The sequence below is a fragment of the Microcaecilia unicolor genome, chromosome 1 (assembly GCF_901765095.1).
Source record: "Microcaecilia unicolor chromosome 1, aMicUni1.1, whole genome shotgun sequence".
Classification (NCBI taxonomy): domain Eukaryota; kingdom Metazoa; phylum Chordata; class Amphibia; order Gymnophiona; family Siphonopidae; genus Microcaecilia; species Microcaecilia unicolor.
Genome location: NC_044031.1, coordinates 687,632,565 through 687,645,933, shown reverse-complemented (window position 1 = coordinate 687,645,933; position 13,369 = coordinate 687,632,565). Strand labels below are relative to the sequence as shown.

Genomic DNA, 13,369 nt, shown 5'->3' with positions numbered 1-13,369 from the left:
AGGCGGGACATAGCCCTAGCCATTTTAAGGCTCGCTTCCGGGACATCCCATTGAGCCGAAATTAAGGTGTGCATGGCATCATGCACGTGGAAGGTTCTAGGCGGGCGCTTCGTCCCCAGCATAATGGCAGAGCCAACAGGGGCTGAGGGAGAGACGTCCTCCGGAGAGGAAATCTTCAAAATGCCCATGGCCTGCACTAACAGGTTGGGCAAATCCTCTGAGCTAAAGAGCCGCGCTGCAGAGGGGTCATCCGCTCCATCCGAGCGGGGATCCGTCTCCTCCAAGGAATCCGCAAAGGACCGTTGGGAGAACTCAGATACGCTGCCCTCATCTACATCGGAGGAGACAAAGTCCTCCAAGGCCTGGGAATCAACCCGAGGGCGTTTACCTCCGGGGGCCCTCAACCTCTTTACCAGACGAGGGAGCAGGGGCAGCGTTTTGCATAAGGAAGGCCTGATGCAGCAGCAAAACAAACTCGGGGGAGAAACCCCCCAGACTGTGCACTTCCGCAGCCTGGGCTACAGCCCTAGACGCACCCTCAACCGGCGCTCGCAAGAGCGGGGGAGATAAATGCTGCGCATCCAAGATGGCGTCCGGCGCGACACTCCGCGAAGGAGCCGCGCAGGAAGAACGGCGCTTAACTTTAGCCGCTTCTGTGCCGTCGCCCAAATTAAGGGCGTTCATGGCATCAATGTCTCCCACCTCAAGGGCGGCCCAAAAAGAAGCCGTCCGAGCCGTGTGGCCGACCAATATGGCGGAGGCGAGCCGCGGGGGATGGGCGTTTATGGCGGGAAAAACCGCCACACCTGAGGAATGACCGGGACACTCATCGGTCACGAAACTGTCACCCAACAAGGGCGAATCAGACTTTAAGACCCCCGTATCCCCTCTGGAAGCGCACACGCGATCCGGGGAGCGACTCTTTGCGCCCGCGCCCTCGCCCTCCGACGCCATGGGCCACGTGGAGACCAATCGGGGAACCCCCTGCCCGCTATAAAAGGTAAAAATTACCTGCTGTCCGCTCCGAACTGTAATGACCTGGTGTCCCAGTGAGTAGCTGCAATAAACGTTTAAATAAACGTCGAAATAAACGCCTTTAAGGACGTTCAAAATTTTTTTTTTTTTTTTTTTAAACGGAGCCAGCGGGAGGGGGGAGAAAAGGAGGGACCTGGCGCCACCAGGTTTGCACTTGCTCAAGAAGAGCCCTCAACCCCAGGCACTCAACAAAACCTAAAATTAGGCTTGGAGGCTAGCCAGAGCTGCTGCTGTGTGTGACCACCACCTGCTGAGATAGAGAACATACTGAGGAGTTTCCGGCAGCACATGACCACATATAGGGAGGCAAAAGTTTGCTCTCTATCTCCACCTGCTGGTAGATGGACACAACCCACCAGTCTATGGATTGATCAGCATGATGATATGGAATTTCCAGTCTGTAATAGTTTGGATATTTAAACTCAGCAGCTTACCCTCCTTCCTGTAGCAATGCTCAAGTTCCCGACAGTGCATAGTTGAAGCATCAACAACTTCAATTAGACCAAGAGATCCATCCAAGCGCCCTACTAACAACATCTCAAGATTATCACTAGTCCCGGTCACTGCTGGCCCCTCTTCTGGCCAAGCTAAAGCAGAGACCCAATGTGGCTGAATGTCTACGAGTCCTTTTCCTCCTGAAAAGAAAAAAAAGAAATCAAATACTTTTTATGTTGCATTACACACTGAAAAGTCTTACTTATTAAATATTAATCATAACAGATAAGTCTCCAAAGGACTTATAATTTTAGGACCCAATGTTCCCAGAAATAAATAAATAAATGCTTTTAAGTTAGGCTCCTAAATATCAGCCCTATTTTCAACCTAACCCAGCAACCTAAGTTTTCAGCTGAAACTTCATCATAATTTAGGAGCTTAACTGGGCATTTTCAGCAGCACTTAACTGGACAGTGCTGCTAAAAATGCCTGATTAGTGCCCAAGCTGAAACTGGCAATTATGGGGGCGTTCCAGGGGTGGAGTTGGCACAGCCAGTTAAGTGCTGATTTTCAGCACTTAACCGGCCAAGATAATCACATAAATAGGACCACATAAAACACAGTCCTATCTTCATGCAGTTCTTCACAGCCAGTTAAGTGCTGAACATAGCACTTAACTGGCTATGTTTTTAGCAGCTCCACATTCCTGGAAATTTAATTCCGGAGCCAAGTCATGGCCAGCATTGAATTTCTAGCTATAACACCAGTGGCAGTCAGCAAAATGTTGATTTCTGCCAGTTGAATATTGGGCCCTATACTTATAAATGTAGGCCTGCCATTTATTTGTCTAGATTTAGGAGTGTAATCTTAGAGTTGAAAATCAGTGCTAAGCTCCTAAAACCGTTTTCCCCCAGCCCTAAATCCACTCCTGTTGCCACCCACTTTTTAAGCTACTGAATTTAGGAGTTTAATGAAATTCTGAGTATAAATTTAAGCACTCAGACCTTAGAAATTTTCAAAAAGATCAATTTAGGTGCATAACTCGCAAAGTTAGGGGCATCATAAGTACATAAGTATTGCCATACTGGGAAAGACCAAAGGTCCATCGAGCCCAGCATCCTGTTTCCAACAGTGGCCAATCCAGATCACAAATACCTTGCAAGATCCCAAAAATGTACAAAACATTTTATACTGCTTATCCCAGAAATAGTGGATTTTCCCCATTTAATAACGGTCTATGGACTTTTCCTTTAGGAAGCCGTCCAACCCTTTTTTAAACTCCGCTAAGCTAACCGCCTTTACCACATTCTCTGGCAATGAATTCCAGAGTTTAATTACATGTTGAGTGAAGAAAAATTTTCACTGATTCGTTTTAAATTTACTACATTGTAGCTTCATCGCATGCCCCCTAGTCCTAGTATTTTTGGAAAGCGTGAACAGAAGCTTCACATCTACCCGTTCAACTCCACTCATTATTTTATAGACCTCTATCATATCTCCCCCTCAGCCGCCTTTTCTGCAAGCTGAAGAGCCCTAGCCGCTTTAGCCTTTCCTCATAGGGAAGTCACCCATTCCCTTTATCATTTTCGTCGCCCTTCTCTGCACCTTTTCTAATTCCACTATATCTTTTTTGAGATGCGCGACCAGAATTGAACACAATATTCGAGGTGCGGTCGCACCATGGAGCGATACAAAGGCATTATAACATCCTCATTTTTGTTTTCCATTCCTTTCCTAGTAATACCTAACATTCTATTTGCTTTCTTAGCCGCAGCAGCACACTGAGCTGAAGGTTTCAACGTATCTATCATCAACAAAGACACCTAGAACCCTTTCTTGGTCCATGACTCCTAACGTGGAACCTTGCATGACGTAGCTATAATTCGGGTTCCTCTTTCCCACATGCATCACTTTGCACTTGCTCACATTAAACGTCATCTGCCATTTAGACGCCCAGTCTCCCAGTCTTGTAAGGTCCTCTTGTAATTTCTCACAATCCTCCCGCGATTTAACAACTTTGAATAACTTTGTGTCATCAGCAAATTTAATTACCTCACTAGTTACTCCCATCTATAGGTAATTTATAAATATGTTAAAAAGCAGCGGTCCCAGCACAGAGCCCTGGGGAACCCCACTAACTACCCTTTTCCATTGAGAATACTGACCATTTAAACCCTACTCCCTGTTTTCTATCTTTTAACCAGTTTAATTTCTTTTATTGATTTTTGATACAGATACCGTCAAGAGCTCACAACATAACAACAAGTAACATTTTACAAAGTAAGGCAATATCGTAGCTCACATGTAAGAAGCAGCAATCTACATTCAGAATCAAATTAAGTGAAAACAAGAGAGAGGGAGGAAAGAGGAAAAGAAGAGGGAAAGAGGAGGGGGGCTGTAGAATACAAATGAAAGTGTAAAGCATGCACATGTAAAAAAACACACATCAAATTTAGTACTTATCATTGTACCGTATCAAAATAAGCAACAAGTGGTAGCCATTTTTCCCTATATGAAGCAAAACGAGAAGATTTCTTTGCAAGGTGTGATTCGAATTTGTAAATTTGGAGCACTAAGTTCCACCATTCCTGGTAGGTAGCCTGATGTAAAGACTTCCAATGGGAGAAGATTACCTTCAATGCTAAAGAAACCAGGGTGCTAACAAGAGCCACTTCACTAGGAGTCAGCAGACTCTTGTAATACTGATCCCTGAGAATCACAAATTGATAAGTGAGTGAGCCAGGAAGGTGAAAAATGTCTACCAGCTGTGACCAGATTTCCAGCTAGTTTTTAATCCACAATAGAACACTACCTCCTATCCCATGACTCTCCAATTTCCTCTGGAGTCTTTCATGAGGTACTTTGTCAAACACCTTCTGAAAATCCAGATACACAATATCAACGGGCTCCCCTTTATCCACATGTTTGTTCACCCCTTCAAAGAAATGTAGTAGATTGGTGAGGCAAGATTTCCCTTCACTAAATCCATGTTGACTTTGTCTCATTAATCCATGCTTTTGAATATGCTCTGTAATTTTGTTCTTAATAATAGTCTCTACCATTTTGTCCGGCACTGCCGTCAGACTCATCGGTCTATAATTTCCCAGATCTCCTCTGGAACCTTTTTTAAAAATCGGCGTTACATTGGCCACTCTCCAATCTTCCGGTACCACGCTCGATTTTAAGGATAAATTACATATTTCTAACAATAGCTCCGCAAGCTCATTTTTCAGTTCTATCAGTACTCTGGGATGAATAACATCCGGTCCAGGAGATTTGCTACTCTTCAGTTTGTAGAACTGCCCCATTACTTCCTCCAGGTTTACAGAGAATTCATTAAGTTTCTCCGACTCGTCAGCTTCAAATACCATTTCCGGAACCGGTATCCCACCCAAATCTTCCTCTTTTGAATATTAGGCCCTCATTTTTCCAGCAGTATTTGCTTCTCAGATCACCTTTTATGGACCCTGCCATGTCCAAAGAGTTAAGAAATCACCATAGACAAATACTTAAAATGTCTCTCATTGTTCCCTCCTTGCTTTTAACACATACAGGCTCATTTTCGAAAGAGATGGACGTTCATCTTCTGACATAAATCGGTACTTGGATGTCTATCTCTCAGAGACATTCAAATAGGTATAATCGAAAGCCGATTTTGGATGTCTCTAACTGAAGTCCGTCGCAAGGACGTCCAAATTCCAAGGGGGTGTATCGGAGGAGTGGTGAAGGCGGGACTTGGGTGTTCCTAAGAATTGGACGTCTTTGACCCATAATCGAAAAAAGCAGAGACGCCCATGACTACAACTTAGATGTTTTCACCCAGACGTGTTTTTATTACGAATAAGGCACAAAAAGGTGCCTGAAATGACCAGATGACCACCGTAGGGAACTGGGGATGACCTCCCCTTACTCCCCCAGTGGTCACTAACCCCCTCCCACCCTCAAAAACATCATTAAAAATATTATGTGCCAGCCTCAGATGTCATACTCAGGTCCATGACAGCGCATGCAGATCCCAGGAGCAGTTTTAGTGGGTGCAGTGCACTGCAGACAGGTGGACCCAGGCCCATACCCCCTCTACCTTTTACATTTGTGGAGGAAACAGCGAGCCCTCCAAACCCCACCAGAAACCTTCTGTACCCACATACAGGTACCCCCTTCACCCGTAAGGGCTATTGTAGTGGTGTACAGATGGGGGTAGTGAGTTTTGGGTGGGTTTTGGGGGGCTCAGCACACAAGGTATGGGAGCCATGTTCCTGGGAGCAACTTATGAAGTTCACTGCAGTGCCCCCTAGGGTGCCCAATTGCTGTCCTGGCATGTCAGGGGGATCAGTGCACTAGAAATGCTGGCTACTCCCATGTCCAAATGGCTTGCATTTGGATGTTTTTCACTTGGACGTCTTTGGTTTCGAAAATCGCCGAAAGTCAAAGACGTCCAAATCTAAGGACATCCTTGGTATTTTAGAAACAAAAGATGGACTTCCATCTTTTTTCGAAAATTCACTTTACCCCGCCTCCGGATTTGGACGTTTTACAAAGACATCCAAATCCCAACTTAGACGTTTCTTTCGAAAATGCCCCTCAAAGTAACATAGTAAGTGACAGCAGATAAAGACCTGAACGGTCCATCCAGTCTGCCCAACTTAAAAGAAAAGGAGTTAGGGAATGGGGAAGGGAGAGAAGGCAAGTTTACAGAATATGCAGAAAGGCCACTACTGGAAATAACTAGGGGCGGGCAGAAATTAAAAATTTTAAACAAAATTAATTGTGGCATTAAAATTTTTATTCACAAGATTCATCACACTTCTGAGCTGGAAGGCCAGGTACTAGTAAATTCCCACAGCATGGAAATTTTTTAAGCCTGCTGAATATAATGAAAAATTGCATACACACACTTCCTTCCCAATAGCACATTTCTTCCCCTCCCCTCCATACTGATACCTACCTTTCTCCTCTCTTGCTGCACCCTTCCCCTATACATACACCCGAGTGTCTCCCTCTTATCCCTGGCAGACACCCATTTTCTCCTCTCCTGTTGACCCCCCATCCCCCCAGCACACAGGTCCAGCATCTCTTATACCTCCCTCCTCCTCACATTTATCTGGCTCTTCATAGGGTCTCCGGCAGTGATTCCCACATGCTACTTGCAACCAACACACCAATGCTTTCCTTCTGCTACATTATGCCAAGGTGAAATAGGATAGACAGGGGACAGAAAGTAATGCTGGATAACAGAGGAGAGTTAAACATTTTGATTAGGATTAAACAATGTAATCCTAGTTAAAAAAAAAATTAATCAAATTAATAGTGCACTAAATGCCCACCCCTAGAAATAACACTTCTAAATTTCTTTCCAGATAATCCATAGTTCCCCTTCTCACTGAAGATACTTTACAATTTACAAGCAGGACCTAATTCTGATACCACATCCCTTCCTTCTAATGATTTGTAAACCACTTACAAAACATGGTAAAAAGACATATAGTGCTTAATGCTAAATTGTTAGCTTATTAAATAGACCTTTTGGGCAATCCTTTGTGTTTTCTTTTAAATCCATATCTTGCTCTGAAGTAGGAACAATTTTATAACAAACTAGTAAAAAAGCCCCGTTTCTGATGCAAATGAAACGGGGGCTAGCAAGGTTTTCTTCTGTGTGCATGTGGGAGTGTGTGTATCCCTGCCCTCTGCCCTCTCTCCCTTCCCCTGTGCTGTCTGTCCCCTCCCCCCTCGGAGTTGAGTCCTTCAGTGTTAAGTTTCTTGCTGTGCTGTGTTTGTGTTACAGAGATAGTGAGGGCTTCTGCCCTCTCTCCCCTCCCCCCTCTGAGTCCTTCACTGTTACAGAGGGAGCAATTTGATTTCGTGCTTTGCTGTGTTTTCCTTCACTGTTACATAAGTACATAAGTAGTGCCATACTGGGAAAGACCAAAGGTCCATCTAGCCCAGCATCCTGTCACCGACAGTGGCCAATCCAGGTCAAGGGCACCTGGCACGCTCCCCAAACGTAAAAACATTCCAGACAAGTTATACCTAAAAATGCGGAATTTTTCCAAGTCCATTTAATAGCGGTCTATGGACTTGTCCTTTAGGAATCTATCTAACCCCTTTTTAAACTCCGTCAAGCTAACCGCCCGTACCACGTTCTCCGGCAACGAATTCCAGAGTCTAATTACACGTTGGGTGAAGAAAAATTTTCTCCGATTCGTTTTAAATTTACCACACTGTAGCTTCAACTCATGCCCTCTAGTCCTAGTATTTTTGGATAGCGTGAACAGTCGCTTCACATCCACCCGATCCATTCCACTCATTATTTTATACACTTCTATCATATCTCCCCTCAGCCGTCTCTTCTCCAAGCTGAAAAGCCCTAGCCTTCTCAGCCTCTCTTCATAGGAAAGTCGTCCCATCCCCACTATCATTTTCGTCGCCCTTCGCTGTACCTTTTCCAATTCTACTATATCTTTTTTGAGATACGGAGACCAGTACTGAACACAATACTCCAGGTGCGGTCGCACCATGGAGCGATACAACGGCATTATAACATCCGCACACCTGGACTCCATACCCTTCCTAATAACACCCAACATTCTATTCGCTTTCCTAGCCGCAGCAGCACACTGAGCAGAAGGTTTCAGCGTATCATCGACGACGACACCCAGATCCCTTTCTTGATCCGTAACTCCTAACGCGGAACCTTGCAAGACGTAGCTATAATTCGGGTTCCTCTTACCCACATGCATCACTTTGCACTTGTCAACATTGAACTTCATCTGCCACTTGCACGCCCATTCTCCCAGTCTCGCAAGGTCCTCCTGTAATCGTTCACATTCCTCCTGCGACTTGACGACCCTGAATAATTTTGTGTCATCGGCGAATTTAATTACCTCACTAGTTATTCCCATCTCTAGGTCATTTATAAATACATTAAAAAGCAACGGACCCAGCACAGACCCCTGCGGGACCCCACTAACTACCCTCCTCCACTGAGAATACTGGCCACGCAATCCTACTCTCTGCTTCCTATCTTTCAACCAGTTCTTAATCCATAATAATACCCTACCTCCGATTCCATGACTCTGCAATTTCTTCAGGAGTCTTTCGTGCGGCACTTTGTCAAACGCCTTCTGAAAATCCAGATATACAATATCAACCGGCTCCCCATTGTCCACATGTTTGCTTACCCCCTCAAAAAAATGCATTAGATTGGTGAGGCAAGACTTCCCTTCACTAAATCCGTGCTGACTTTGTCTCATCAGTCCATGTTTTTGTATATGCTCTGCAATTTTATTCTTAATAATAGCCTCCACCATCTTGCCCGGCACCGACGTCAGACTCACCGGTCTATAATTTCCCGGATCTCCTCTGGAACCCTTCTGTTTGTGTTACAGAGAGAGCGAGGGCGGGGCAGACACTCATGGGGCAACCGGATATCTCTCCCCCTTCACACTTCCGGCTGGAGGCTTCATTTAGAACATTGGTGGTGCCTTTTATATATAGAGATATCACCACACAGAACTAATGAGGCTTACTTTTTATGATGCATATATATCACACAGCTTCTCCCTTCACCTCCCCAAATAAAAAATCCCTAAATTCTTTGCAGCTTCCTTCCATATCCTGAAAGGGAACAGGGCATTACACAAAATATAGACATCACTTAAGTCTTCTCTTTGCAAAGTAGGCTAAAAACAGTCCCTGTGCTTTTTTTTTTTTTTTTTTAGTAAGTTCTGTAACATGTTATATTTCATTTATACACCACTTTCCTTGGACAAGGTTCAAGAAAAATTCATGACAACATTCATTGTTGCCATCAGCAGGAAGGCACTAAAGTCCTTTGTCAGATATTCAAAAGTAGACAATTATGTGGGCCATTGCTCATATCTGAAAATGAACTATGAGAAATGGATCTAAATGTTAAACATCCATAGCTATCCCAGCATGTTTATGATATTGTATTGTAAAAGTGGATTCTTACAACAAATTACTTTCTTTTGCATTATTCTTTGTTATGTATCCTATACTGTTTATTGTAAGCCACACTGAACTCAAACTTATTTGGGATAATGTGGGATATAAATGTCACAAATAAATAAATAAATCTATTTTTTTGAGATCTACCAGTTACTTTTGACCCCGACTGGCCACCGTTGGAAACAGGTTGCTGGGCTCGATGGTCCTTGGTCAAGCCCAGCATGGCTTTTCTTATGTTCTTATATAAACACTACGTTGTGTTTCTTTTTAAAATTATGGATCATACCATTTACTTGCCAGATGTTAATCATTTTCTCAAATGCTCCAGCCAAGTATTTTCCACTGACACTCCAGCAGACAGCGACAGGATCACTAGGAGATCCCAAGTTACTGAGAGTTTCTTCTGAACAGTTATCCCTATAAAACAATCAAACAGCCTGGTTAAAGATGATTAGTCTGGGACTATGTTTAGAATCAGAAAATTTCTGAAGACCACTAGAACTTTGTGTCTTAACATCAAGCTTAGAACTGAAAGACTGGATATGAATCCAACAGCGCAAGAACAATCTGCATTCTCTTTCTAGTTAACTTCTTGTATCTGTTTGGGAATGAAATGTTTCCTGGTGTTAGTACAGCCTCCAAAAAATTAAGAATCTCAACTAAATCAAATGACAATACCACTTTAGCATAACCTGGAGTTTTGTTTTTTATTTTTTTTTATTATTATATGTTTATTATTTACTTAGGACTTTGGATTAGTGGGCTAGAATTAAAATTGCTGAGATCCATTCCCCATCAATGAAAGAGTAATTGGAAGTGGGAACAGAAAACATTTGATTACATTAAAAACAGTAATCCTAGCTTTTTAATGAAACATAAGGCACTCAAATCACATTTTGCTAAGAATGCCCGCCTTGTAAGATAATGGCTGAAGAGATTGAGACGAGGCAGACATTCAGAATCAGAAAGCTAATTGGCCCTAATTTGCAGTTGTGTGCATAACTGCACTTAGTCGTAATTCTATAACTTTAGTGCAGAAATCCTTCAGCACATGGGTGGGTTAGGGGTGTGTCCAACATTTATGCGCTACGATTATAGAATGCTGACAATTATGTGTGCAACTGCAACATTGGTGCAACATTTAGTCACAGACATTTGCACCAATCACTGACATGGTTTACAACTGCGCCTAAATGTTGGCATTTAAATACTGACTTAGGCTGGTACTCTATAATGGGTATGTTTTTAATTATGTATGTTATTTTTGTAAACTGTCAAGAACATTTTGGATTGTGTGTAAATTATGCACATAAATAAATATGCATGTAATTGCTAATATACAATTTGCGTTTAGTGCGCAACATCTCAGTGCCTAACTTTAGGCATCCTGTACTGAATTATCCCCAATGTGTTCATGCTCAAGGATGACAAAGGAAAGTCAGTATTGCAATAACCCTTGTAGGCATTCAGGTGGCACAGAGGGCTAGTCCCAGAGCATATTTCACTCCAGCCCTTAGGCTGTGATATGCTATCTGGGCAAGGGAGCATTAGAAGAGAGAAAACGGGCGATTAAAATATAATCTTTTAATGCACATGTTTTGAAAATCCAGCATGCAAAAAACTTACTTGTTAAATACACAGGTCTGTTGCAATGAATACTGGTTCTTGGTGACATTCCATACTCTTATGGTTCCGTCATTCCCACTGGTTGCTAACAATGCCTTTTTATTGCACCAGATACATGTTATCACCTAAGGAAATAAAACCCCAACCATCTGTCTAAAATCTTAATTTGGAAAACATGTAAACATACATTTTCACTAAAAGGTTGGTAGCATTCATTAGTGCTGCAGAACACATGGCTAGAATGCACCCACATTCATTCGTGCCTTAATGGAAACAGAGTAAATGTATGCGAATGAAGTAACTGTGTAGGTGTGTAAGTCTTATAACCTATGCCACTGGTTCCCTAACCTGATCCTGGCAGCACCCCAGCCAGTCAGACCCAAAAACATATACCAGGATTCTTAGTCAGTCCAGGACAGTAGAGCTAATAAACTAAAAAAGGTTAATTGTCACAGAACTTGAACAGTGAACAGAAAAAGGTGAAATCAGCAGACAATAATAGGTAACTGAACATGGATCAATTATAAAACTATCTAAACATTTGTTTACTACCTGGGTAATACCTGGGGAGTTCAGGAACTGTAGCTGCTCACAGGTTATAAAATATAACTGCTCACAGAGCCTCAGTAAAGAGATCTACTCCCTGGTTGAGACTGAGGAAAGTCCAGTACCTTCAGGCTAGATTTGAAATCCAGGGCCAATCAGAGCCCTGGACATCAATTTGAAAGTAGCTGCCCATGGTATTGCAGATTGCCTTTCCATAAGCTGAAATTGGAAGAGAGAAAGTGGAGGAGTAGCCTAGTGGTTACTGCAGTGGACTTTGATCCTGGGGAACTGAGTTCGATTCCCACTGCAGCTCCTTGTGACTCTGGGCAAGTCACTTAACCTTCCATTGCCCCTGGTACAAAATAAGTACCTGAATATATGTAAACCGCTTTTAATGTACTTGCAAAAAAATCCTCAGAAAGGCGGTATATCAAGTCCCATTTCCCTTCCCCTTTTTCTGCAACAGCTTTAAAACTCACAACAAGCACCATCTGCTGGCCAATTAGGAGAAATACACTTCATGAAATAAATAATACAGTTTTCAGGCATAGAAACCCACTGTTTTGTCACACCTCCCCTCTTATGAGAGAGACGCTGAACTGTGGCCTTTTCAGTCCGCTGGTCGGGTCTCAACAGTCCAGTGTCACGGTGGAGCTGGCTCTTCCTTCCTGGAGAGTCTATCAGCATTTCCATGTTTGTTGCCCTTCTGGTGCTGAATGGTGAAGTTGTACATTTGCAGGAACAGGCTCTATCCAAGTAGCTTCCCATTCTCTCCCGAGACTCTTTAAGCCAAACCAATGGACTGTCATCTGTGATGACAGTAAAGTCTTGCCCATCCAGGTATGGTTGCAGTTTCTTAAGGGCCCACACTAAGGCCAAACATTCTCTCTCAATAGTGGCATAGGCTACCTCTGTCAAGGAGCTTGCGACTCAGGTACAAAATGGGGTGTTCATCCCCTCTGCTATTCACTTGACTGAGTATAGCCCCAATGCCATAAGTTGAGACATCAGTCAGTACCACAAATCCTGGTTGGTAATCAGGTGCAACTAATAATGGAGCTATAGCAAATTCAGTCTTTAATTTTTGAAAGGCCGTTTCACATTCTGGCAACCAGGTAATGATTCGGGGCAGTCTCTTTTTAGTCAGGTCAGTCAGGGCTTGGCTATGGTGCTATAGTGAGGCACAAACTTTCTGTAGTACCCTGCTGTCCCAAGGAAGGCCAATACTTGCTTTTTGATTTGGGAAGTGGGTCAAGTTTGTATAGCTTCCACCTTAGCTGGTTCAGGCTTTAGCTGCCCACCTCCCACTCTGTGCCCTAAGTATTTCACTTCTGCCATCCCCATTTGACGTTTGCTGGGCTTCATGGTCAAGCGGGCCTCCCTGATCCGATCCAACACCCCACTTAAATGGATCAGGTCATCACAAGTCTGACTGTACACAGCAATGTCAACAAGATAAGCCCGAGCATGCTCTTGGAGACCATCTAAAAGACGATTCACCAAGCACTGAAATGTACCAGGGGCATTTTTCATTCCAAAAGGCATCACAGTAAATTCATACAGACCAAATGAGGTAATAAATGCTGCTCATTCATGAGAAGCAGTTGTTAGGGGAATTTGCCAATACCCTTGGATAAGGTCCATTGTAGTCCATAGGAGCCAACTCTGTGGATGCTGTGGGTGCTTGAGCACTTCCAATATTGAGAAAATTCCTTGTATGTGTCCAGGGACGGGGTTATTTCCATTGGGCTTAGCACCC

The 13,369-nt window shown here is 43.4% G+C and overlaps 1 protein-coding gene across 1 annotated transcript in view; it reads right to left on the bottom strand.

The window, feature by feature from the left end:
- Positions 1-13,369, bottom strand: part of HERC1 (HECT and RLD domain containing E3 ubiquitin protein ligase family member 1) — a 736,289-nt gene that overhangs the window by 154,923 nt on the left and 567,997 nt on the right. Inside the window, exons 53-55 of the mRNA XM_030188195.1 lie at positions 11,065-11,189; positions 9,725-9,855; positions 1,470-1,670 (exon numbers count right to left, since the gene is read on the bottom strand). Coding sequence (XP_030044055.1) covers positions 1,470-1,670; positions 9,725-9,855; positions 11,065-11,189 — 457 coding nt within the window. The remainder of the gene's footprint in view (positions 1-1,469; positions 1,671-9,724; positions 9,856-11,064; positions 11,190-13,369) is intronic.